This window comes from Stigmatopora nigra, chromosome 1 (genome assembly GCF_051989575.1).
Source record: "Stigmatopora nigra isolate UIUO_SnigA chromosome 1, RoL_Snig_1.1, whole genome shotgun sequence".
NCBI lineage: Eukaryota > Metazoa > Chordata > Actinopteri > Syngnathiformes > Syngnathidae > Stigmatopora > Stigmatopora nigra.
This window is the reverse complement of record NC_135508.1, coordinates 13640703-13666105: the sequence shown is the minus strand read 5'-3', so window position 1 is coordinate 13666105 and position 25403 is coordinate 13640703. Positions and strand designations below refer to the sequence as shown.

The following is a 25403-nucleotide window of genomic DNA, read 5'->3' as shown; positions in this document are numbered from 1 at the left end:
TGTCACTTATATGACAGCGCATGTGTAAACTGACGTTATTTGTTTTCATCTCGAACAAAAAAAAATTCAAATCATTAACTTTTGCCTTCAACATTGAACTGGATTTCAAGGGGAAAAAAATGTCTCGAAAGTTGCTCAAAATTTCCCCAAAAAATTCCTGTATACAGGAGGATGAATGAGCAAAACGTGTGTTAACCAATTTTGTTCACCAAATTAGCTATGTTTACCAATTTTTAACCTTTTTTTGTACTGGTATGACAATTAAGAATGTTTAAAAAAAAGGCATGTGAGGTGGGTTTATAAAAAAAACTGAAGGCTCTGCTCAACACGCCAAATCTATGATTTATTTATTTTTAAATCCATCACTGGACTTATGTAAACATAAATTAGATATATGTATCCTTTGGCCATACATGTTATGCTGAAATGACCCATATGTTATAGAAAGACATTTGTTCGATAAAATAGGGATGAATCAAAAGCTTTGGTGGATAAATGGTAGAAAGCCGAATACAGTCATGGGCAAAAAAAAAAAAATGCTATAGAAGTGAGAAATAAATGTGTGTGTAGCAGAGAGGCCACGAAAAGGCTTGAATAATTCTGTTATTATAGAATGTCCTTCATAGGAACTTGCTGAGTGTACTTGAAGTACAAAAGAAAAATCTTGAAATTGCCACAAATGTATCTTGTTTAATTTGAAAGAAACAATCTTATTTAACTGAATTTAACATCATACTATTGTGTGAATGTAACTTGAAGACGTGATTTTTTGCCCTCCACTTGCACATTAGCTGAGAATGTTAAAACATGTTTTTTTTAAACAACTCCTGTACAGTCAATAGAGATTTTTATCATAGAACTGTGTTTCCATGCAAAAATATATCTCATCTCATTTTCTGAACTGCTTTACCCTCATTAAGGTTGTAGGGGGTGCTGGAGCCTATCCCAACTGAGTCCAGGCCCGAGTCGGGGCACACCCTGAGTTGGTGGGCAACCAATTGCAGGGCACAAGGGGCAATTTAGAGTGTATATCCATGAAAAAAAAAGTTATAGTTCATCAACAATTGGTAATAAAATGTATACGTTTTATGGTACATTACATAGTGCATTTCCCTATTCATTTTGTTCGTCAGATTTTTTTGGGAATAACATTCGTTCGTAACGTGTTGAACCAATGAGATGCAATGAAGACAAAATGTTTCTTTTAATATTCCTATTTGAATCAATAATATGAATGTAAACATTTGATGACATTGTAAACTGTGTGAAAATGTTGGTCATTTGTAATCCCAAAAGAACAAAAGATTAGGTCATATCAAGGCATAAGTAAGGTTTTGAAAAAGAAAGTCATAAACTATTTAAAAATGTGGCCACTTGCATGGCAAGTTATGAAACATTCTCTTTAAGTAAAATGTTTATCAAAATTAGAAGTACTGTCATTTTTTGGACTACAAGGCAACCACCAATTTTTTCTTCATTTCTTGGAATATACACCACAGCTGTCCACATTGTACTGTATAAAAATGACATCCCTAACTATAACTTTAATCCTATAGTCAAGAAATTTCAATGCAATACAGTTTGGTAAAATTAAATGCAGACAAAAAATGCTTCGGAATATCCATTTTCAAATTAATGGTAGCCCCCACCAAGATATTTGTATTAGTTTATTGGTTCTATATGCAGTCGATTTTTATCATTTGATGAATGGATTGTAAGACATCCAACCACATTGTGAAATTGAGTATCAGCTCTTTGCACCCTGAACCGGTGGCAAGCCAAACGCAGGGCCCAATATTGGATCAATGTTGTTTAGTATTTGCATTTTGACTTACCAGTAGATTCACCAATTACATGACATTTCAAAAAGGGGGTTTGTAACAGTTGAATATGTAAATCAATTCTGAAACATAATGGCAAGAACTGAAAAAAAAAGAAATCCTTTCATTAAAAGCTTATTCTCAGACAGTTTGGAATTAAGTGTGACAGATAAGAGAGACTTTTTGGGGGTTGTACTTAATCATTTGAAGGTGTGTTTTTTTCCAGTAAGGTTTTATCAAATCACAGAGATTTTACAGCTAGTGCAGATCATTTTCTTTTCCTAAGCAGTTATCTTTCTTTTTTTTCTCCCTTGTGGAGCGATTCCTCCAGAAGTTTGATAAGAAAAGTTCACTTAAGAATGTAAAATTCTTCCATAAAAAATACAACCTTGCAGTTGTGATAATTTTTATAAACTTAGTTTCTTTCACACATGGTCTTATTTTTAAGGCTAATTTAACATTCAGATTTCAATATAGGCAATGAGGTTAGGAAATTCAATCATTTATTTCCAAACTTATTATCCTCACAAGGGTCACCAGGCGGGTGACACCCCAAATTGGTGTCCAGCCAATCAGAGTGCACCTTATGAAATTTAAACTTAAAAATCAAATCTAGATAGTTAATGTTCTGCTCTATAAAGTATAATAATGATATTCTCATTGACATTCTGCCATTCCCTGAAAATAATTCATGCTACTGCATTTAAAAATATATTTTTACGGTGTTATGATTGTAATTTAATCTTTTAATTTCTTCCAGTGGTTATATTTACAAGATTTACGGTTCATTTAATCCTTAGCGGAATAAAGAAACTCCAACTGTTTGTTGATGAAAAATACCATTTATATAGATATGTATATTAAACACGAACTTAAGAGTGGGCGAGTCATCTCCTGCTTTACTCATCTTAGTCGTCGTCATGACGTTAACCACGAATGACTTGCCTGCTTTCAGAATAATTCCTCCTTATTTACTTTTGCGTGGGTCTGTGAGTGAGTTACTTCATGTCAAGATGATGCTAGCTAACATGGACACCACAGGGACACTGAAAAGTCACTGTCTAATCTGTGTTGAAGGATAGCAGGGTCTGTTTCCTGTCAAGGCAACTATACTATAAACATCAAGAGACTTGAGTAGCTGAAAAACAAAACCCAACGAGGCTAAAGTGTTGGGGTACATGATGACAAGGGAATGTTTTTCATTATATTTAAAGTTCCAGTAATCGTCATCCCTTGGCATGAATTCCCAGTAGGGGATGAGGATCATTCAAATATTGTAGTACTGGGTTAGAGAAAAATCCATATTCATGCATTAAAAAAATACTAGATGAGGGGAAAAAGCAAGTAGGGAAACCATTGCAGTCAGTGATATTTTATTAGAGTACGTGAAGAGAAGAAAAAAAACGCAATCACCTTGTTGAACTCAACTCAAGAGAGAAAAAGCGAGATTTCTTGAAAATACCAACAAAATAAATGAGGTGCAAACAGGCAGCTACCAAGTCAAGGCCTGTGACTGAATTGTAAGAAATGACTTAGAGGAAATGGAATTTCATATACAAAAAAGGTTCACCTACTCTACTAATAATTAGAAAAAAAACAAGGCTACAGTGGGTGAAATAAAAAAAATCATGGACCGCAGATGATAGGACAAAATGAATGCTCAGTGATGAGTCATAAATCCACGTTATCATGATTCTAGAGTCTTTGGTTTGGTGTCTTTTCAATGAAATGCAGGAAGCGTGCAAATTTCCCACATTCACTGGTCATATGGGGCTGCATGGCAGGTAAGTACACAGAGGAGATTGCAGTTGTCACGGCTTCAATATATGGATATAGAGGTTTTTTTTGACAATCTTATCACTCCATAGATTTAACAGGTGTTCAGCAGTGACATCCTGTATCATGTGAAATATGATGATGTATCTTGCCATGGAATCAAAGCATTGAAAACATTTCTTGGAGAAAGACTGAACATGGGTTCAATTTTCATGACTGACACAATTACAGATTAGAGATCGACTGATGTGTTTTTTTTAGGATTGATAAGGATTATTAGTAGTAGTTAGAGGAGACTGATAACCGATATTATGGGCCGATATTCATTTGCAGCGGTAGTGTAAACATTGGTGTAAAAAAGTAATGTAAGCCCTGAACTTCATATAACTATATTTAATTACACGTCGATTATGATAGGATGGAACATCAGGCAGGAGAGAGAAGAGAAGCAATTTTAAATTGATTTCTCCTTATTGGCCAGTCAAAATTAAAAAAGGCAGATACCAATATCCGTCAAATTGCCAAATATTGGGGCCGATTATCAATCGGACGTTTTAATAATGCGGAGGAGTGGTGTTTCAAAGTCGGTCTTGGAAATTCTGTGCACATGCAAAGGCAAGAACTTTTGAAATAAAATATTTTGTGCTGCTCTGGTCGTGAAACCTTCAACATCAATGACAGTTGCTCAGTGATTGAAAATGTCAAAATAGTATGTCGTTTCAGCAGTGATGTTACATTCTGGGTTCTGGCTTTCTACATAATTTATCCCGGGCGCTTTGCATTTGTTTCTGTGGCCGAGGTGACGGTCAACGTTCAGTTTGAGCTAGTTTGCTACCAGTTGGGGCACACGGTCTGAAAGAAAATAATTTATAATTGACCTGACTGTCATGTTATGGTCTCTGTCCGTACCTACCCGTTGCATTCCCTGTGAATTGTGGCAAAATGGCAAGATTACCAAACAAGGACATCATGCAGTGATTACAGCAGGCATTGATCGATTTGTCTTCCCACATTTGGGTTCGCCCTGCCATTGATTATCTTTTGCGTGTCACCGTGACAAGCCATGTTATAAAGACCATTTTTCTCTGGTAAAGGATAGTTGTAATAAGAAAAGAGAGGAGGGTAGTCCATTACACGCCTGCATTAGTGACATTAAGGGACAATACCACAGCTCTCTGACAGAACATGTCGGCAAAAAAGTCACCCCCCATTGTGTCCAGTTATTAAAAGGGGTACTGTGCTGAAATATTGGTATAAAAAAAATCAAAATTATTACTTTTGTGCATGAATTTAAGTGTAGACATTTATGTCAGAGTTCAACCAGAACTTATATGGGGTCTTTTTACACAATTACATATGCTTATACTGAAAAGGATAGCAAACTTGAAGTAAAAATTCATATATTGTTGGATTAAGCTAAAGTAGAAACACTTTTAACAACCCTGACAAATTTGACTGAATGAAACAATTAAGGAGAATTTTCAATAAGGCTTTTAAAAATGGAGAAAACAGCACGCTTGGATTCGGTGAGTGTGCGGATCGAACCTTCGACCCTGGAACTGTCGCCATGTAATTTTACAAACACTAAAAGCAAATTATTGATATATTGCATGCGTCCCTAGAACAACACCATCAACACTAACCATTAATTGAATCAAGAAGAGTTTGACATATATACTAATTGATGTGGTTGGACAACCTCACTTGGAAAAATATGTACATGTTAATAGTGTCAAAGGACACACTGTGTTGCCTTTTTCTAGCAGCAGCTCTTGTACGTGATCGGCTTGTTCAATACCCCATTGAACTTTTGCTTGTTAGATGGTGGTCTAAGGTCACAAGGGGTGCATGACTAGCTCACAGTGAAGTATTAAAAACCTTGTGACAGACACAGTCAGTATGTAAGGTCATAGAAAATGAAACCATAGCAAAATATTGACAGTATTTTACAATATTACAACAAATTAAAGGGCGGTGGTTGCGTTATTTGTGTAATGTTATCATTTTCGTCGAATCAACAGGATAATAAGAAACCTCGTCATGTGAGGTGCCCCAGAAGTCTTTCAATTGGGAAAGAATATATAGCGATGGCTTCAGCTTGAGCTAATGGGAATAAAATAATTACTGAATTAAATAAGACCAGTGATGATTTTTGAATGGTTAGCCTGTAATGCACATTTACCCCTTTTATCACTTTAGAAGTTAAAAATGAAAAACAACATTTAGCATGTACGCCTGTGTCAACATTATGCAGGGAAAAGGCATTCACATTGTAATCCCAATATTGTGTACATGAAAACAAATTCTTCCTTTGGCATTCATGAGTTTGAGCAGAAAAAAATAAATCAAAGTCAAGTCTGAATGTGTTTAAAAAGAAAAAAAGTCCTAGCTTCAAGACAGGATTGCTGTCACAAGTGATAAATTGTCGCAGAGCTTCACTTATTGCCTCAGAAAATCAGAAGGAAATAACTCAAAAGGCAAAGAACAGCTCTTTTACCCAAATGATAGCTTTTCAAACTTTCTGATTGCGCTCACACATAATGCATGTTTCCACGCGCTGGGGTGAAAACATTGTCTGATCTTAACAATGACGTTTGCATTTGAAAACACAGCCTACAACAAGGGGTGTCAAAATAATGTCAAATCTTGAGTGTGGCCAGCAAATTGCAGTTGAAAGTGGAATAAAAATGATGTTGTAACTTTGCAGTTAACTGTTGAGGCATTTACAATGCACTCTTGTCACATTTGATGAATGAAGCTAATTAGATTTTTTGCATTTGTCTGTCCCTTTGTGTTGAATTATTTTTTAAAGTTGCAAAGTGGGTGAGCAGGCTAATTCATAAATTTGAAGAAATATTTAAAAAATTGTCATTTACTCTGGTCCTCAAGAGCAACTATCCAATCTGTTTTCCATATTTTTCTGTCCAACACACCTGAATCAAATAATCCGGCTCATGATAAGTCTTCTGGACAGGTTGTTGAGGAGTTGATCACTTGATTCAGTTGTTGATGACGATGACCCTCCGTGTACAACTACAAACAATGAATGAAACACAGTTTGTCAATCTATGTTTTGTTATAATTCTTGAACATTTCAAGTTATGAAAAGCATAGCAAAAACAAAACTCTGTGTGAGCGTGAATGGTTACATTAAAATCAATTATGAGAAGAGAAGAGAGTATCATAAAGGACAAAACACATCCTGTCTTCCACCACTTCAAACTGCTGCCTTCTGGAAGGCGCTAGAGAGCCATAACAGCCAAGACAAACAGACTCAAGGACACTTATTTATGTATCACTATTTCTTGATGCTTTTTCATCATTATGTGTTTGTTTGTTTGTTTGTTATTGTGTCTATAGACTCAGCGAGTGGTGCACTCAATAACTTGGCTAAGGAACCTCTTTGAAACCATGGAACTCATCCTGGACCTCAAAAGAAGACCGCTCCCCTCTGCTTATCTCGCATGGATTACCCATTTATTTATTATTGATTATTTATTTGTTTGTTTGTTGTTGTCATTTGCGCACTTCGTGATGTAAGCTTTAAATCACATTGTAATTGTATAATGACAATAAAAATTGAATTCAATTTATCTAGTATGAATGTATTTTTTTTGGCCACGTGGGAGATGTTTAGTCCTCTCATTCTACATTAGCTTAAAATCTAGATCCATTTCAATTATGAATGCTAGCCGCATAACCAAACAGCAGCAAATCGTATGATTCAAAGTGTTTTGGGCATTGTCAGCATTATATTCAGGATGAGGTGAGAGGAGCTGCTGAGGAATGTTGACAAGCAGGCAACATTAGAAGGAACCTTTGGGCCGACTCGGCAGGAATTACAAAAAGGGCTAACCGTGATGCCTGCTGAGAGGATTGAGTTGCTTTTTTTTCTTCTTCTAGTCCTGCAAGCGGTCTTTTGATCATCTGGTTCCTCATTACGCCTATTGTTGTGTGCAGCGTGTCACCATTTTAGTCTGGAGGGTTTAAACAAAAAAGACTTCTCTGGAAACTCAAATCACGGGAATTGTCATCCTCGAAAGGGAGGGCAAATTATGTCACCTGTGTAAAATTTCAAATAATCCACAGACAAAATACAGAAACATCCACTTGTGTAAATCGTAGTTGTCCTATGAAATCAAATATCAATAACAGAATACTTTTGTTTAGTGCTAACCTATTGTGGTTCTTTGTTTTATGTATCTGGAACGTACTGTAGGTAAACAAGATCATTATCATTCACATCATTATAGCGGAAAGATGAGTTCTGCTCATGCTGTCGGCGCTAAGATCTTGATACCAATGTATTATTTAATGCTCTTCCAAGTAAAAGTCAAGGTTACTAATCGCCTTGAATAAAGAACAGAACTCTTCTTGTGCCTGTCACTGTTTCCAGCCATTATTAATTGGACACACTCAAAAATTACTTAGAGAAATCATAGTTGTAAAATTTAAAAAGCACCCCTTTTCAATCCAATAGGAGGAATGGGATGCTAACACCTTTTGTTCATTCCACAATAGTCAATTTTTATGAGGATTTACTTTTTAGGAATGCTCTTCTTGTCCCTCTTTAGTTCTCTATTTTTATACGTACAAACACGTCGAAATATAGTCAAAACGCATTCAAGTCCAACCCTCGACACATGCAGCATTAAAAAAAGAAACATGCTCAAAAGAATACAGTGAAGCACGTACGGGGTAATGAATGAAAACCACAAATCCAGTGGTGAGAAAAACAAAACAGCTGGTCCTGTCAAAGCTTTAATATGCCTCACCGCATCATGGCTTCTATGCTTCACAATCTGGTCAGTAAATCCTTCTTACCTCCTTGTTATTTTGTTTGTTATTGTTTGTGGTGACCATGTCCAAGTCAATGCAAATGATTTTTGTTCAACGCCCAATCCACTTTGAACTGGGAGAGTTTGGCAGAAAATATTCGATGTTGGTCTCCAACAGTCAAGAGAGAGAACGTTTTTTTTTTTTAACAATTGTATGTACCTGTACCAAAATATGCCATCTGAAAAAGACGCCTAATTGAAAAAACACCGCCACCAAGAATAAAAATTGTGATAAAATGGGAAAACATTGGAATTATTCAATGATAAACTCATCCCCTGATTATTAGGTGTTCAAAATAAAGAGCAATAAAGTGATTTGGAAAAAGTTTAACTGTATTATATACTATATTATACTTTTAATTCTGAAAAAGAGACATTCACACGTTGACCCAGCTGGCCTAAATTATGGCCGTGAGACTTAAATGTCTATCAGAAAGTAGGTTTATGGAGAATTCATTTGATTTTCAAACTAAATGAGAGCATCACTGTCTGCAACCATGATTTGTTTAAACAGAATATAATCTGATGCATTACCTCTCTCTACTAGAATATTTGACAGGCTGTGGCTGTGTCTAGCTCCTCTTGGTTTCTTGTTTTGTTTTTGGAGCCATTATTAACTTCCATCCTTCAATGAGTTTGTCTAATAAGACATTTTAAGATATGAAAAGTGAAAGAAAAAAAACACTTTGTGCCACGTGTTGTTTGAATGATTAAAAACCTGCAAAGAAATAAAAGATTAAATGCAGGATGGTACTATCTGTGTCATGTTCTGCTGCTGGCTGCTTGTAATTTTCCATGACACGCTCCAGGTGTGTGGCAGTGGGCGGAGCACCCTGTATAACACCTGCGTCCCATCTCGTCAGGACGACATTTAAAATCAGGCCAGCCAAGGGAAAGGTGTCGAAATATTGCCTTACTTGTTGCCATTGCCCATGCGTCATCCTGTGCATTTTTTTGTTCATATTAGTTGCTAGATGTGTTTGTCTTGGATTTTATGGTGTTTTTATGAGGTATTAAGAGGGTTTTTTTGTTTTAGTTTTAGATCAAGTCATCTGCATTAATTTCTGCCAACAACCTCCCCTGTTATCATTAGTTTTATTTGAACATGTCTTTCCATAAATGCAAATTATATGTAATGAAGGTTGTAATGCTGTTTTGATTTTCAAACAATGTAACCCTAACTTTCCTCATTAAGTGATTTATGGAGCACACAGAACAAAGTTTCTTCTGCTCCCAAATACATGAATTTCAATTACACAATAAAATACAAAACTGCAAGAAAAAAAAAATCAAATTCACCCACAAAGTCAAAAAATGACTCGAATAGAAACTCACCTGTAGCCCTTTTGTTTGTCATTAAATCTGAATATCAGTATTTCATAGCATAGACTGACCTCAATGTCAAAGTCTTATACCCAGTCCTTTATCCTCTTTGTATGCCATACTCACACAAGTATGCACACACACACACACACACACACACTCACACACACACACACGGTTTTCTCTTAGCTCCAAGGAATTTTAAACCTCCCAATGTCCTGACACTATTGCATTTTTCATTGGTATTTTAAGCAAAGAGTTATGCGGTCTTAAAAGAGCGTTGGCATTAATTCCTCTGAGGTAGATGGATTCAACTTCTCCCTGGAAAGAGGCTTAACATGAAGTTCTCCCCCAACCCAAATGATTGAACTACTCTTTTCTCACATTTGACTGGCCCGTAGAACAATAGAATGACACTTCAATGTTCGATGAATTGTAGAGAGACTAGCATTGTTGTGCATAGACTTGAACACATTTGTGGATTTTGGTCTCCCCGATGTTACACAGAAGACACCGAAGTCTACACCTAAATTGACGTGTGAGACCCTACCAGAAAAAAATGATGCTTAAATGTTGTTTTTCTTTTCCACCATGTTTTTTCTCCATTTATTGTATTAAAAAAAAGAATGATTTTCAGATTAATGGACAGGTTGGATAGGAACAATCAATCTAATAAATCACTACATTTTTTGACCGCAACTAGATATTTAATGATAAAGACACTCATTACAGTGCTAACACATCACAGTGTTGCATTGATATTAATTAACACAAGTCCCACTACATAGAGGATAATGACTCAACTTTGCCTTTATGAATCTAAAGGCTGGATGCTAACATGAATATGAACACATTTTGTAAATAAATTCCATCAACTTTGCAGAAGTGAAAAGATTTGGAAGTAAAAACTTACAAGTGCTGGCCTTTTGCAAATTGTATTGATTTATATAGAAAGTGGTCAAGTTTGCCACCATCTTCATTGTATTACTCTTCCTTCTTTCTCTGAGCCTCCACATAAAACCTTTTCTGTCCTGCTGCATTCTCTCAATAATTAAAGCAATATAATGACGGGACTCCAGGAAACTCCCACGTGGCACATTAAACCTGGTCCTCCCTGTAAAGACATTCAGATTTACACATTTTCATGTCTAAGAAGCTGAACAGGACAGGTTAAGAATGAAAAAATGCTTTGTGTGGCTTGTTGAAATAACATTTTTTTATCTGCAGTCAGACCCAATGCGTCCAGGGAAAGGTCAACAATGTTGCAGTCTAAGGTTGTGGGTTCAACTGCAGTGCATACACACATCTGAAACATTTGTTAAGATTAGAAATCAAATGAATAATTAAATAAAATAGCTTAATCAAGCACACAGTATACCCTAAGTGCAATATGATGTAAGGACCAAGTCTTAATTTTTAATGATTGATGATGTTAAATACCATCACATATTTATTGGTGAAATATATTAAATCATTAAAAAAATCATAAATAAGCACAATTTGTATATTAAATCTATCCATACATAGTCTGTGCCATTTTTTTCAGTGTTGTGGAATCTAACCATTTTTGGTGTTGTGATTAAATAATGAATTGAAGTGTTGGGGAAAGAAATTTCACCTTAGTTTGTTTTAGCACGACCACTCGTGTTTGTTCCATATGGAATAAATGTGTTCTTTCTTTTCTGCCTGTATAAAGGTCCATGAGGACATTTGACAGAGCTTTTGTTTTATTTTCGATTTCCCAAATAGGACTACTTTTTCTCCTTAACACTCGACCGTCAACTGCAGAATTGCACATTATGACCACTGTGAATGTATTGAACACAACTTAGAAGCAGCTTGTCCTTGAAGATATTTTTCTATTTGAGGAATGGCCATTATGATTGCCTTTTTAGATCGAATCTTAGTTCTGTCAAAAGATCAATGACATCATTTAAACTTGTTTTTTTGTTCATTGAGTGCAAAAAGATGTTTTGCGCTTAATTACACCTCATCGTTCATTAATATTTAAACGGAGGTCATTAAACCGTTTGAGTTTTTGTAGAAATTAACTAATGGAACATTATTTTTTATGATTTATTTTTCAAATCATTCCGCTATTGGGAAGAGAGGCAACTGACAACACAGGTCAACGACCACCATAGAAAACTGAATATCGCCTAACTCTGGACTATGTTGGCAGTTCCCTCATTCTTTGCTTGATTCGACTCCTTCAAATCAGTTTCCTTTTCCATCAAGTGATGTACAACCAGTGCGACCGCTCATTTTAAGGGGATGAGATGTTGACTAGTGAGTGGCAGCAATGGAGAGGGCTATTATTACACTCACACCAGTGCAAAGCGCCCTCTTTAAAAAAGCGGCTGATAGTCACAACTGTACAAACCTACACAAGATCTAACTTGAGATGGTCACAAAAAGAGATTCCAATGATTTTTCTCATTCATTCATTTCTCGACCGTACAAAAAGAGGCGTCTACTTGAGAGCAGGAATTTATTTCGTACGGTGGGCCGGTAATTGATTTTGCCGTGGCATTTCTTTGAGTCGCAGACCCTGCTTGAGCCATTACAGACCATTTTTTTTCTTTTTTAGCATTGAAGTGAAATAATGTGCTGCGCCATCCCAATTTGAAGAGGTCTTTTAGAGGAATTTCTCCATGCGCAACACACTGATTCTGGCCAGTTTGGAGATCCAGCGATTGCCATGGGTGTTACTGTGGGACGACGTCTGAATAAAGCCATTTTTTCGTAGGAGGGACATGGCCCCCGTTTGTGGTGAGCTGACATCCAGTATAAGGCGAGCGAAGCCCCGCTCTTTGCAGAACTCCAATGCCCTTTGGGTCAGTTGGTAGCCCAGCTTCCTACGACGCCACAGGAAAGCCACCGCCAAGTGGGACATCTCGCCGCTATCTCCGCTTCCGTCGGCCGACGATCCCGTCCCCACACCGCCGTTCGAGTTGCCGTGGTGCTCGTCTTCCACTCTCCTTTGCGCCCTAACCGTCACCATGCCGACCACCCTGGACGTCTCGTTGTCTCCTACCTCCGCAACCCAGAAGCCATTATCTGGGTTGGTGAGGTAGTTAGCTTGGATGTCAGCCATGTCTGTGGTGAGCCTTCTCAACATGTAGCCCTCATAGATCTCATGGCAGCAAAAGTAGATGAGCCCTGCCCAGGCTGCGCCGAAAAGTAGCGCCTGAAAGTACGAGCTGCCTCCCAGCACGTAGCCGGCCATGGAGATGCTCAGCGCCACCCCCACGTGGTCCGAGTGGCTCATGGATTTGAAGAAGGCCGGGTATATGTTCTCGCGGATGCTGTCAAGAAATAGCTCTGTGACCATAGCTTGATCGGAAGGCCGGTATTCCCTGATGGCCAGCTGGACTGGAAAGTAGGAGGCAAAACTTAGTGGGTCAGCTTTAAAGCTTGAAAAACCTTCATCATGAGTCAACTTATATATGCCTTTCCCATATTTTAGATGTTGGTTTACTCATTTAAAAAAAAAATGTTTTTTTGTTGTAAAATTGATCTCATTTTACCCATTTCAGCTCTAAGCCTTGTCAACTTCGACTGCATATATTGTCATGCTTTCAGCATGATATGCGTATGGGCATTCCTCTTTCACACGTCTGCCTTTTCACTATATAAATATAGCGCATCAGCAAGCAATATGCCCAGAGAGTCAAGCTGTCAGCGTCATACAGCGACATCTACAGAATCTTGAATTTAGTCCATACTGATTGGGCACCCGGTCGACTTTGGAGAAAATTCTATACTTTAAAGTGCACCCTATGTGAGTAAATATCTACCAATGTACGTTTTTTTTAATCACTTAAAAGGAGAATTACAACCATTAATAAGGGGAGCAATTGATAGGTATGGATATGTAAGCTGCCAAAATAACTTGTTCTATCAAAGCCATTTCTATTCTAGATAGTTTGGAAGAAAAAAATCCACACACACAATAAAAAATAATAGAATAACTAGATGACTAATGCCTAACTCAATTGTGTGCAAAGTTCAAAAAAAATTAAAAAACTTACTGTTGTTTTTTTGGGCCATGATGACGGCTTTTCTTCCACAATTTCCGTGGACTATGAACTTTTCGACGCTGTGCTTGGCCCACAGACTTAAGCTATTGCTAATCAGCGAATCACAGAGGGGATGTAAGTTATTTGGAACAAATCCCTTTTACACCTCCCTCCAAACACAAACACACATTGCGATCATCAAATGAATCCGCCGCCTAAGTGGACACGCTTCAAATCAAATAAATCAGTGTTGTTTAGAAGAACGGAAGTCTTTCCAAACTTAATTACTATCTCAGCTGAAAAACTCTGCAGACGAGGAGGATGAACACAAAACCTTATTAAAGCAAAGCCTAATTTGAATTGGATTTGGCTGTGCGTCACCCCATGAATGAACGTTTGTTGCGGTCACGTCCTCCCCCGTGATTTCTTTAACACACCTTAGTGAAAGTAAGGGCTTATAAGGTAACGGACACAGTGGCAATGTCCGTGTTTTGCCCAGTAATGCTTCTCCCTCATGTGTTCTAATTTGCTCTGCAGTAAAACGGCCTTTGGACCCGCTTAAAGCAGTAGAGTCCTTCATGAATGCGGAAGTGTTGGAAGGGGGTCAAGCCTGTATCTTGAGCCATCTTATAATGACTTAGGTTCACACAACCACGTCTAAGAGCTCCTATCCATCCAATAAGGTCTCATCGGCATTCATATTCACCAACTTTTCCAGATGTTTACAGTGCTAGGTTTTTCAGAGGAAAAACAACTACCGTATTTTCACGACTATAAGGCGCACCGCATTATAAGGCGCACCCTCAATGAATGACATTTTTTCCATATATAAGGCGCACTGTATTATAAGGCGGACTGTCTATTTTGGAGAAAATTTAAGACTTTTAAGTGCGCCTTATAGTCGTGAAAATACGGTAATTGCTATTGACTTCCAGGTATGAAGCACTCACTACAAAGTCACCTCTAGAGCCAGCCATTGTTGATCTTTTGGATTTTTTTTGTATAAAATCTTGCAGTGGGGGAGGAGCTATATGATGGAATATTTTGTAAACTAAGATGGCATCAGCATATTAAAGAGTATTGTTTCAGTTCAGGCGTTTGTGTTTTTTTAATATCCGACAGTGGTGGTTTTTCGTTTTTGGTTTTCTGTTTTTTCCATATATAAAGCGCACTGGATTATAAGGCACACTGTCTAATTTGGAGAAAATTTAAGATTTTTAAGTGTGCCTTATAGTCGTGAAAATACGGTACATTATCTTTGTTTATTTACGTTTGAAAGGCGAGTGAGTCTGTTTGAAATATTATTTCCATATAACCTCAGTGGACGCAATAAATCTGAGATCCAGATTTGCTGTTTTGGTTGAAAAATACAACTGAACACTTAACAGACACGTGCATGATCTTCTGTTTATCAACAACTAAAACAATGAGCGGGCCATTCACAAACTTTTTCCTTTTCCCATTTTTGTGTGCAGAAGGTGGGCTTTGTCCTGAATTGGTTGATAGGCAATTGAATTTAGTTTTTTTTTTTTTGTTTTTTGTTTTTTTAGCTTAGGCATTTTCTCTCTATTGTCCGAGGTCTAAAAAATGCAGAGTTGGAGTTAATGCCTTGTGGCTTGATTTGACTCTGCTTATAACATTCCTGCTATGATTACAGTGGTTAGAAAGCATTAATCAGGCTTATTTACATATGTACTTCAATTCTTTTGCTTAAAATGATTCAAAAGTACTTGGGTAATTTGATATTGTCTTGAGCAAAGTTCGGGTCAGTATGTTGCTGTGGAAACAAGCCACTGTATGCGTTCACACTGCTTGGTATGCTTGACACATTGAAGATGCATTAAGAGTGCAAACCATTAAAGTCCTCCTCATATGCAGGCATCATTTAAACAAACTCCAGCCCACTTTCCCAAAACTTTGGAATTGGACCCAACTTGCCTCTAAAGTGGATATACATATGTCGTGCAAAAAAATACTGCATAAATATCCATTTAGTCCAAATGCCTTTCATTATTTTATGAACCCATTTCTCCACGTTCAAAGAAATGTTTGGGCTCTAAAGGAAAGCTTTTTATCTGTGAGTGCTCGTCAAAGCTAATTGAGGCAGGGAGGGTACTTTTTTTTTTTTTTTACTTAAGGTGATTTTTGGAATATGCTGGAATAAAAGTGACCTCAAAGGTCAACGGCATCCCCGAATTTCAAATATATTGGGGTTTGTTGTCAAAATAAAAGGATAAATAAAAACAGAATACAATGAGTTTCAGGGATTTAAAGAGAAACATAACAAATATACAATATATTAAATAGTCAAAGTGATGAACAATGTTTTGGGGAGCTGAACACATTGACACAATTCGACTTTCAATCCATTTTGATTGGGAGACGCTGCTTGCGAATGGTAGCGACCAAGCCCCCCGCTCAACATAGATTGGACATCTATTTGCGTCAATAATACTAAAACACGAGCGCCAATCCTTCTAGTTCAATATTTTGTTTATAACAGTACAATCCTGAACAATCTTAAACACATTTCAGTAGCAGCAAGGCTGTAGGGGAAATTATTATTGTTATTTATTTAGAACTTCCATTACCTGACGGTATTCAATATTCCTTTTAAACATCTACTATCATTTGACTGAGAGCATTTTAATTCAATGCATAATCTGTCAAACTCTGGCAGAGTCCCTAACTTTATTGATGCAAAAATTAAGTGCCAAGTTTTCTATGCATCAACTCATTATATCTAATGTAACAACTATAATGCACTCAGCTTTCCATAAAAGCCTGACTCTGGGTCACCTTTGATGAGGGGAGAGGAATGCAGATTAAGCTGAGGGGTTGCTTGAGTGCTTGTGTGAATAAATATTGTTTATACCTGTTTATCAAATTTCGATACTGCTGGCTGATATAAACAATTTCCAACACAGGCGGATCAGCGGATGAGTGGTTCGCGCCTCACAGTTCTGGGGCCGTGGGTTCGATTCTAGGTCGATCCTGGCTGTGTGGAGTTTGCATGTTCTACCCGAGCGTAGCCAGTCATAAAGATTTATGGAGTCTTATGATCAGAACCTGAATTTTTACCCAGACATGGTAAATGCTTAATATGTGATGGTAGTAGTTATAGATAACAAAAATGATGACAATATTCATTTTAATATTGTTTTGGCAATACATAGCAGCATATCTGACAGCAGTGGAGCCCGGCTGAGCTTGAACATGGAAAGGGAAGAACCCCTGACAGTTCATGATGCAATCGTGGGGTAGATGCAGATAAAAGTGACAGAGCAACACAGCCAACAATTCCAAAACAAGATCGCTTAGCTGTCTGGCTGATAGGATGAAGATTGTGTGCATGCTCTTTATTCTAAGGAACTTGTTGTTTTCACCATTGCAGTGCCACTAATGTGGTGAGGTGTGTTCAGGTTGCTACTTCTTGGGGGTCAATTTTCTATTCCGGTCAATTTTCGGTTCCAGGTTGTCTTTTTTACACAAAAATTTTGATTTCTCACATTCACTTATGAGTGCCACTACTGTAATGGCATTTTAAAAAAAATGTAATCCTATTTTCCCGGAATCTGGCACAGAAGTAGTGTGAAATAGTGTGAAAGGCAGGGAGCTTAAAAAAAGAGCCGAGTGGGGGCCAGTAATCAGGGGGATTGAGTCTTGACGTCATTCTGACCAACATGGCTCGGCTGTGGTGACTGTGTTAAAAATCCAAAGCATGGAATAGCATTAAAGGATAATTTCTCAACAAGTGGTGGTGGAATGATGTTGCTAAAAGCTTAGCTGAAGTCAACTTTCGATCCCCCAAAAAATGTGTTCATGCAATGAGTACTGAGTGCAGTGCAGTTGCTTAATTGTGCAATATAGTAACACTAAAACACTAAATTATTGCTCGCCTCTCACTCAACAACTAGGGCCCTGTTGGCGGAATACATAGTAGAATCCATACACCGTGTACTGGTGCACTTTTAGTTGTTCTCTCTGCTAAATAAAATTTGCATAGCAGAAAAACAGAGCCATACTGATTCTCTGCCTAGCAAATTGTAAACATATGTTAAAGCCACAGTGGAGATGCTTTTTGCTACAATGTGGAGTGGAAATTTTGATTTAAACAAACAAACAAGTCATAATTTCTCCTTGTTATCCCTGGGTTGTAATGTACAAGTACGCTGTAAAAAGCGTGCCCTCGTGAGAACGACGACGCTACGTGTTGCTGCAACATCAATTGAGGCTAATTGGCTGACAGCAGAGCTGAGTCGGTGCGCGCTAATATGACTGATCTGCTCTTTTAAATGTTTTCTAGAACATAACCCTGCTGGGTTGAATGCAGAGTATTTATCCTTCGCAAGTAAATGCCATCGCAGGAACACTGCGTAACAACATGCACACATTAAATTGGCTCGCTAGAGCCACCCAGAGGTCGTCAGCTTGGCCAATGTGGCCCTACTGATTGTCACCGGCATTGTCCACATCAATGACATTTTGCAAAGTTTGGAGAATGGACTTTTTCATTTTCTGTACCGCTTATCCTTACAAGGGTTGCGGGGGGTGATGGAGCCTATCCCAGCTGAGTTCGGGCCATAGGCGGGGGACACCTTGAATTTTTGGTCAGCCAATCGCAGGGCATAAGGATATGAAAAAAAAACATTTACGTATAGCTAGGGGCAATTTAGAGTGTTCACAAGCCTACCATGCATGTTTTTTGGAATATGTGAGGAAACTGAGAAAACCCACACAAGCCCAGGGAGAACACACAAACTTCACACAAGAGAACAAACCTGGGATTGAACCCATCACTCCAGAACTGTGAGGCCAATGCACTAAACACTCATCAATTAAAATTCAAAATGAGGAACATTTTTAATTATCCAAATTCCAGTCATTTACTGGTGCCACTAATTGGCTCTATGACCAATGAAGTTATTTTTCTGATGGAAAAAAAATACCTGCTCATTGAGTAGTTTAATTTTGGACCTTCAAATTCATACACCTTTCCAAAATGACACAATTATAACAACCATTTTTTTTCATTTGTAAATCCAATTCATGGATTTTGGATAGGACATTTATGGAAAACAAGGGGTAATTCATGCAGGTGTTTTCCTCAGTCAGACAACCCCAACCCCAGTATTTGCTCACTCTTATATTCTAAGCAAAGTTTACACAATGAAACGTAGACATAAAAATGTTCAAAATAATTGCAGTTCTTTCATACCGGCACTTACTTGCTCAGTTGTTCTGTGACACAAATGGAAATGCAGGCAAGACTTTATGTTGCACAAGGGGTATATGATTGTTAGAGTGGGAATTAAAAACTCTGGCTTCCCTTGATTTTCCTTCAAGTCCTTCATAAATGAAGATAAAGAAATCTTTAAATAAACCACAAGCTTTTAGCTTGGGGACCGCAACACGTTCCCAGTGTACTCGCCATTTTTTATTGCAAATACACACACAGACTTGTCTCAATGGTCGCGATGCTTTGTGTCGCAGTGTTATGTTTGTTTTTAGTCTTGCCTGATCAACATGACAGATGGAAATAAAATGAACAGCATCTCAACAGACCACTGTAGATGTTCATTGAAAGCAGAGGGACTGACCTCATTATAGACAAACTAATAAAAGTTTCAAGCATAATATATCTTCTTCCAACTGTGTGTGTGTCATTTGCATTTGTCTTAAATGATCGCACACAGCAGGCTTGATACATTTCAAATTTCAAATCACTACACAGCTCGCACGACTTAATCTTTTCATGCATCATACCTCAGATCATCGGTCTCTGTGTTATCACTCAGAACCTCAGTGAGGTTTATCATCGAGTCAAAGCAGGTGTAATACAACAAGAGCACGCTACTACCTCAGATTTTAGACAACAAGCAATCCCCAATCTTGTTCCTTTCTGGCCACCAATCTAAAAAACAATTGCTTTTCAGCTCATGTGAGATGAATAAAAATTTGGTGACTGAAAATGGTCTGTTCAAAAGTGATTGAACATATGATTTTGGTCCAAAACGCTTCTTTCACTGACAAACACGACCAAAATCAGATACCCGGTGAATGAAGGTATATTGGCGCGATGCAACTCGAAGCACTTAGACGTCTTTGATTTGGTGGATTTACGCACAGAAACCGACTCATTGTTTGTGCGGGAGGAACCATTCCTGGTGGCAATGAACATTTGTGACCAAATATACAGTACATTTGCAAAAAAATAGCCGGACTGAGATTCTTTGAGAAATCTATTCATCCAGCGCCTTCAAAACTTGCTGAGGTCTTACGAATTCTTTACATATGGCAGCTCATTTTAGGGTTGTTATGACTTTTACACCCCCAGAAATGGTAATATTGTTCCAGGATCTATCAACAACCTCAGTTTCATGGTACTATGTATGAGTTTTGCACACGTTGTATGAATCTCATTCATTTATTATCCTCACAAGGGTTGCAGGGGGTGCTGGAACCTATCCCAAGTAACTGTTGGCACCAGGCGGGAGACCACCTGAAATGGTGGCCAATCAATCGCAGGGCCCAAGGAGACAGAGAACCAATTACGCACGCTGGTACTTTGGAGCAATTTAGAGTGTCCAAACAGCCTACTCTGCATGATTTTGGGACATGGGAGGAAACCGAAATACGCAAAGAAAACCCACGCAAGCCCCGGGAGAACATCCAAACTCCGGCCCAGGTTGTTGTGGATACTTTGGTTTCCTTCCACATTCCAAAAACATGCATGCTAAGATAATTTTACACTCTAAATTGTCCATAAGTATGAGTTAAGTGTAAATGGTTAGTATTTCGTTGTGCCCCTGTGATTGGCTGGCAACAAAGTGAAGGTGTCCTTCGCCAACTGCCCATAGTTGGCTGGAATAGGCTCCAGCATCCCTGCGACCATTTGTCAGAATATGTGGAACGTAAGATGAAGGAATGAATGAATGAAAAAGTCTCAAGGCTGGTGCCTTTCCATGAATGTAAGGCACAGCATGAAATCAGTAAACAGTAGTTCTCTACGTGGATTTGTTTGACCATCTTGACATTTTGAATGTGCGTCTAAAAGCAAAGGGCAAACACAATAATGTTCTTTCAGTGTAGCATCCCAACAAAGAGCATGCAGCTAATACTGAGGAACATAAAAAAAATAAAATGACCTCCACACTCGTATTTCTGTTGTCACAATTCATTTTCCTTATGTTTTGCAGTTTCGCTAATCATGTTTTACTGCTGACAGTTTTAAAGAAAAACACCCCTAAAACAGTGAGGTCACCTTTCTCAAAATGTTTTTGTTGTTGTTATATTAGCTTCAAATTGTTTTTTTAAAGAATATTTTTTGTGTCATTGTACAATATATATATATATATATATATATATATATATATATATATATATATATATATATATATATATATATATATATATATATATATATATATATATATATATATATATATATATATATATATATATATATATATATATATATATATATATATAGATATATATATATATATATATATGTTATATATGATATATATATATGATGCGTGTTCGTTTTATCTCATTATTTGAAGCACATTGTGTGGTATTTGGATGTACTATGAAAGTAGCTATACATATACCACTAGTTTTATTTTATTTGACTGTCACTTGTTTAGGATTCACCGCTGGAGAAACAGCGTCGCCATGTGGTGTATTTTTGCAGCCACCGTCACTTAAATGAGAATGGCATATATAAACGAAGGCTGTCAAATTCGTTGAAGTTCAGGGGGTGCATTTATTCATTTATTTTCCGTATCGCTTATCTTCACTGGGGTCGAGATGGGTATTAATGACGTCAGGAGGAAGAGGTTGAGAGACAGGATACTTGAATTTGAAGGATGCCTCCACTCATGATGGTCACTTCCTGAGAATACTGGATTTCATTGACATTTTTGTTCACTAATTTGAAGATAAATTCATTGTATAAATCAAGATGTTTTCTGTTAGGTTAGAGAAAATAGAGGAAGACAGACTGAAAGAAATACAGTTGAAAGGCATTTATTCATTCCTGCTCTTTTTCTTCCATCATTGTCCTTGTTATTCTTTGTGTTAACATTGCAGGTCGGCTCCAAAATGACCTCCTATTGGTGTCAAATGTTCTGTAAAAGTCCTGAACTGGGGGTTTGTCCAAAATTCCACTTCAGCTTTCGTCCGCTTCCAAGTTGATGTTATTGCCAAATTTGGCATAGAGCTGCACCTTCAGTTCTGAAAGTAGTTGCAGGATGGCTGACACTCGCTCTTCTAGTTTTTTGACCTCCAGCTCCAATTCTTCCTGTTCACAGAACCACAGGACTAGAATTACCCACGTTGGGGTCCAAATGCAATTTTCAAGCTATGGCCGTATGTCATTTTATCTTCCAATTGTTCATTTTAACAAAATAAATTTTGAGGGCACATTGGGAGAAACCGCATGAATCTTAACAAATGAATATGAGCTTCCTAAATGTGGTTTCCCTAAATGTGGTGTCCATTGTCAAAAGTATTTGCTAACCTGTCTAACTTATTCTTAGGCTGTAAGGTTTAATATGATTTTAACACCTGAATGTAATTATTTGGAACGCTGAGCGATTACTTTTGATGAAACAGTGTACATAAAACAATAAGAACCGAATTGCATTCATTATATATATTTTTTTCATCTTACATGTACCGTAGCTCAGTTTTGAACCTACCTTAGCGACCTCCAGCATTTCTTGTGTTTCTTCTTGCGTGTGACTAATAAATACGTCGCCAATTTGATATGGAACCAACAGTGAGTCGTCATCAAACATCATTATGTCATCGGAAGCATCCTGCAAGTTCTGCAATGACTTCTGCAAAGCACAAGCATGCATCAGTGATGGGAATTGGAAAATAGCTAACAATATATTTCAGTTTTACAATTTAAAAACTATTCATTTCTTTCCAGTGTGCATTTGAATGAAGCAGTTCAGAAAATGAATGAATGAATGCTCTCTTGACACAGGATAATTGTTGAACAGTTATACAAAAATTTCAGGTAAATATGATTATCCGGCCCTTTAAGATTTAAGCACAAAAGAACAAATACTAACTAAGCTTTATGAGGGTAAAAATGGAAAAAAACTCACCTTCTTTAACTCAATTTCTTTTTTAAGCTCTGTCATTTGATTCGTGCTCCTGGCGAACTTGTTGATCTTCTGCTGGTCCTCGAAAGTGACATTGACATCTTCGACTCCCTGCAGGATAGAGAGAGATGGCTTTGGTGCAGTCTGAACAATAAACACTGTCAGCTTGGCTTTGCTGTAGCTTGCATCAATTTTGCAAAATTGTCAGTAGTCTTACATTTTCTTTATGTAGGCTCCTAATGCGGACTCTACCCTTAAAATACTGAGCATTATGCAATTATTTTTAAAGTAACTGGTATTACAATATGGCCCCAAGATCTTGCAAATATACTTTTTTAAAAATATATTATAGACAGTATGGGTACTGGTAGTATTGGTGGTGCATCCCTATGCATTTAAAGGACGGTTATAGCTTATCTGCATCCACGAGAAGATGGAATTAGATAATAAAACACTGCAATCAATATAAAAAAGGAAAAATTAAGGCAAAAGTAAATGTTGATTTGTCTAGATCTCCCAGAATGACGATGAGCAAATTTATCTCTAGAAGAATAGATGGAAAATCAGCTCTGAATGTCTAAATAAGGCGAAATACGAAAGGCGAGGCAGCAAATTGACGATTAACTATTGTGATTGACATGAGGGTGTGACTGCGATTTAGAAATATTCGAAGCTCGGTCTTGTCTATCGTGTAAAGTTCTTGTTTATAACAACCGATCCACCGCTAATCTAAATATGTAAAAGAGAGACAATCGTCGTTTTGAATGTAGACTTACCACGGCACACTTCATGGTTGCAGCCATCATTTGTACCTCGTCTATCCCGTTTGCCACAATAAAGCCACACAGCTCCCCTAGCGTACGGAAGACCACAGCTTTCTCCCCTGGAAAAAAAATGCCTCCAAAACAAACAAAATCTAACAAAATACTTTACTGATTATGTCAACTATGCATTTCCAACACAGGTAAAAAAAATAGAAGAAAATACCTGGGGAAATGTTCCAAAGATTAATAAATTTGCTTGTTCTGTAGTCTAAATTCATTTTTAAAACGGATCCTTTCTCATTTTTGGTTGTTAATTTATCATCTGTCATCATTTGTTTCCCCCTCTATTCTTAATGCAGTACATGCCAGCATCACTTTACCCTGCAATTCAATGTGTTTGTGCCATTAAGCCTAGAAAGGAGTGCAACAATGGAACAGTGGCTGGTTTGACCACCCCACAGTGTGACACTTTTCATCATGCCCACCATACAGTTCTGCTTGGCCAATGGTAATAGGACTCCTGTCAGAATGACAAGCAATGGCAGGATGCTGCTCATGTATTCTGACGCACAGCCAAGAAATTGGAAAGCAACCGCCCTGGACAATGAAAGCATCATTGTGGCCCATGAATACATTGCCAACCACTTTGCACTTCCAATAACTTCGAAATGCTCGTCTTTCTTTACCTTCAAAGCTCAACAAAACCTGTCCCTACAACACATGTCAGACTTCATCCATCATTACACCTCCTCAAATAAACTTGTGTTCGATCGATTTCGGTATCGTCAACTATCCCTCGCAGAAACGGTACATACGTTGCTGGAAAAAAATGTCTCAGGTGTTACAGAATGAGTGCATTGTCAATATTTCTCCAGCAAACAGTACCGCACCCAAACTCAAATATTTACTGAACACATCTGTAACAGCATCATTAATTCATTCTAAAATATGTGCTTGGCATCAAGGCAATGATATAATAATAAATATATGAAGTGAAACTCTCAAAGTTCAACATATTTCTTTCTAAGTGCAAGTTTTAAATTTTATTTTTATGAACAATTAAATAATTTATTAGTCTAAGAAAAATCACAATTTGATGAACCTATTATTTTTCACTTTTTTTGTTATACAAAGTTGTTTATAAATTACAATTATATATGTATTATATGTATATATCACAGAATTTGAAAAACCACCAGACTTTTATTTTTAGTTTTTAAAGTCAATGCAATGTTTTTGTAGTTTTTAAATGTAGTAATTTTTAAAATTACACAAATAATAATAATTTCAAAGATTAAAATAAAAGGAGCCACTTTAATATATTGATAACTTGTAATATTTGGACTGTATGTCATTTTCTTTTTCAGGTTTTTACATGCAAGATTTGCACTGCAACTTAAATTCTATCATTGGTCTGTAAAATTGCAAATAAACATTTTTTTTCTTAAAATGCTTGAGTACAAAACAAAAGTTTTATTTACAAAAGCAATTACCGTCACTGGCATACACTGTCATTATGTTAACCTATATAAAGTGTAGAAAAAATCCAAAAGGCGGGGAATCCAACTCCCACCTTCTTGTACATAGCACATTCCACAATCCTTTCTTTGTACTCAAACATTCCAACAATTACCATCAATACAGCACATTTAGTGTTCATTTAAATAAAATGTTTATTTTTCCCAGTGTAACTGACGTGGATGTTTGCTTTTAAGCAGAACAAACACAAACATTCAGG

The 25403-nt window shown here is 37.2% G+C and overlaps 2 protein-coding genes across 3 annotated transcripts; both read right to left on the bottom strand.

Annotated features, from left to right (window-relative positions):
- Positions 1-10402: 10402 nt before the first annotated feature.
- On the bottom strand, positions 10403-23790 carry pfdn4 (prefoldin subunit 4). 2 transcript variants are annotated; one of them, XM_077731060.1, is made up of 4 exons: positions 23678-23790; positions 22905-23012; positions 22488-22628; positions 10403-10871 (listed from the first exon to the last, which is right to left on the bottom strand). In XM_077731060.1, exons 1-4 carry the CDS (start codon positions 23705-23707, stop codon positions 10809-10811), a joined length of 342 nt encoding a protein of 113 aa, XP_077587186.1. In that variant the 5' UTR covers positions 23708-23790; the 3' UTR covers positions 10403-10808. The 2 variants fall into 2 exon arrangements, with proteins under 2 accessions (XP_077587186.1, XP_077587177.1); XM_077731051.1 differs by lacking the exon at positions 10403-10871 and adding an exon at positions 21798-22087.
- Positions 10884-13898, bottom strand: LOC144206215 (putative N-acetyltransferase camello). The gene is made up of 2 exons (XM_077731038.1): positions 13792-13898; positions 10884-13132 (listed from the first exon to the last, which is right to left on the bottom strand). Exons 1-2 carry the CDS (start codon positions 13808-13810, stop codon positions 12396-12398), a joined length of 756 nt encoding a protein of 251 aa, XP_077587164.1. The 5' UTR covers positions 13811-13898; the 3' UTR covers positions 10884-12395.
- Positions 23791-25403: the final 1613 nt, after the last annotated feature.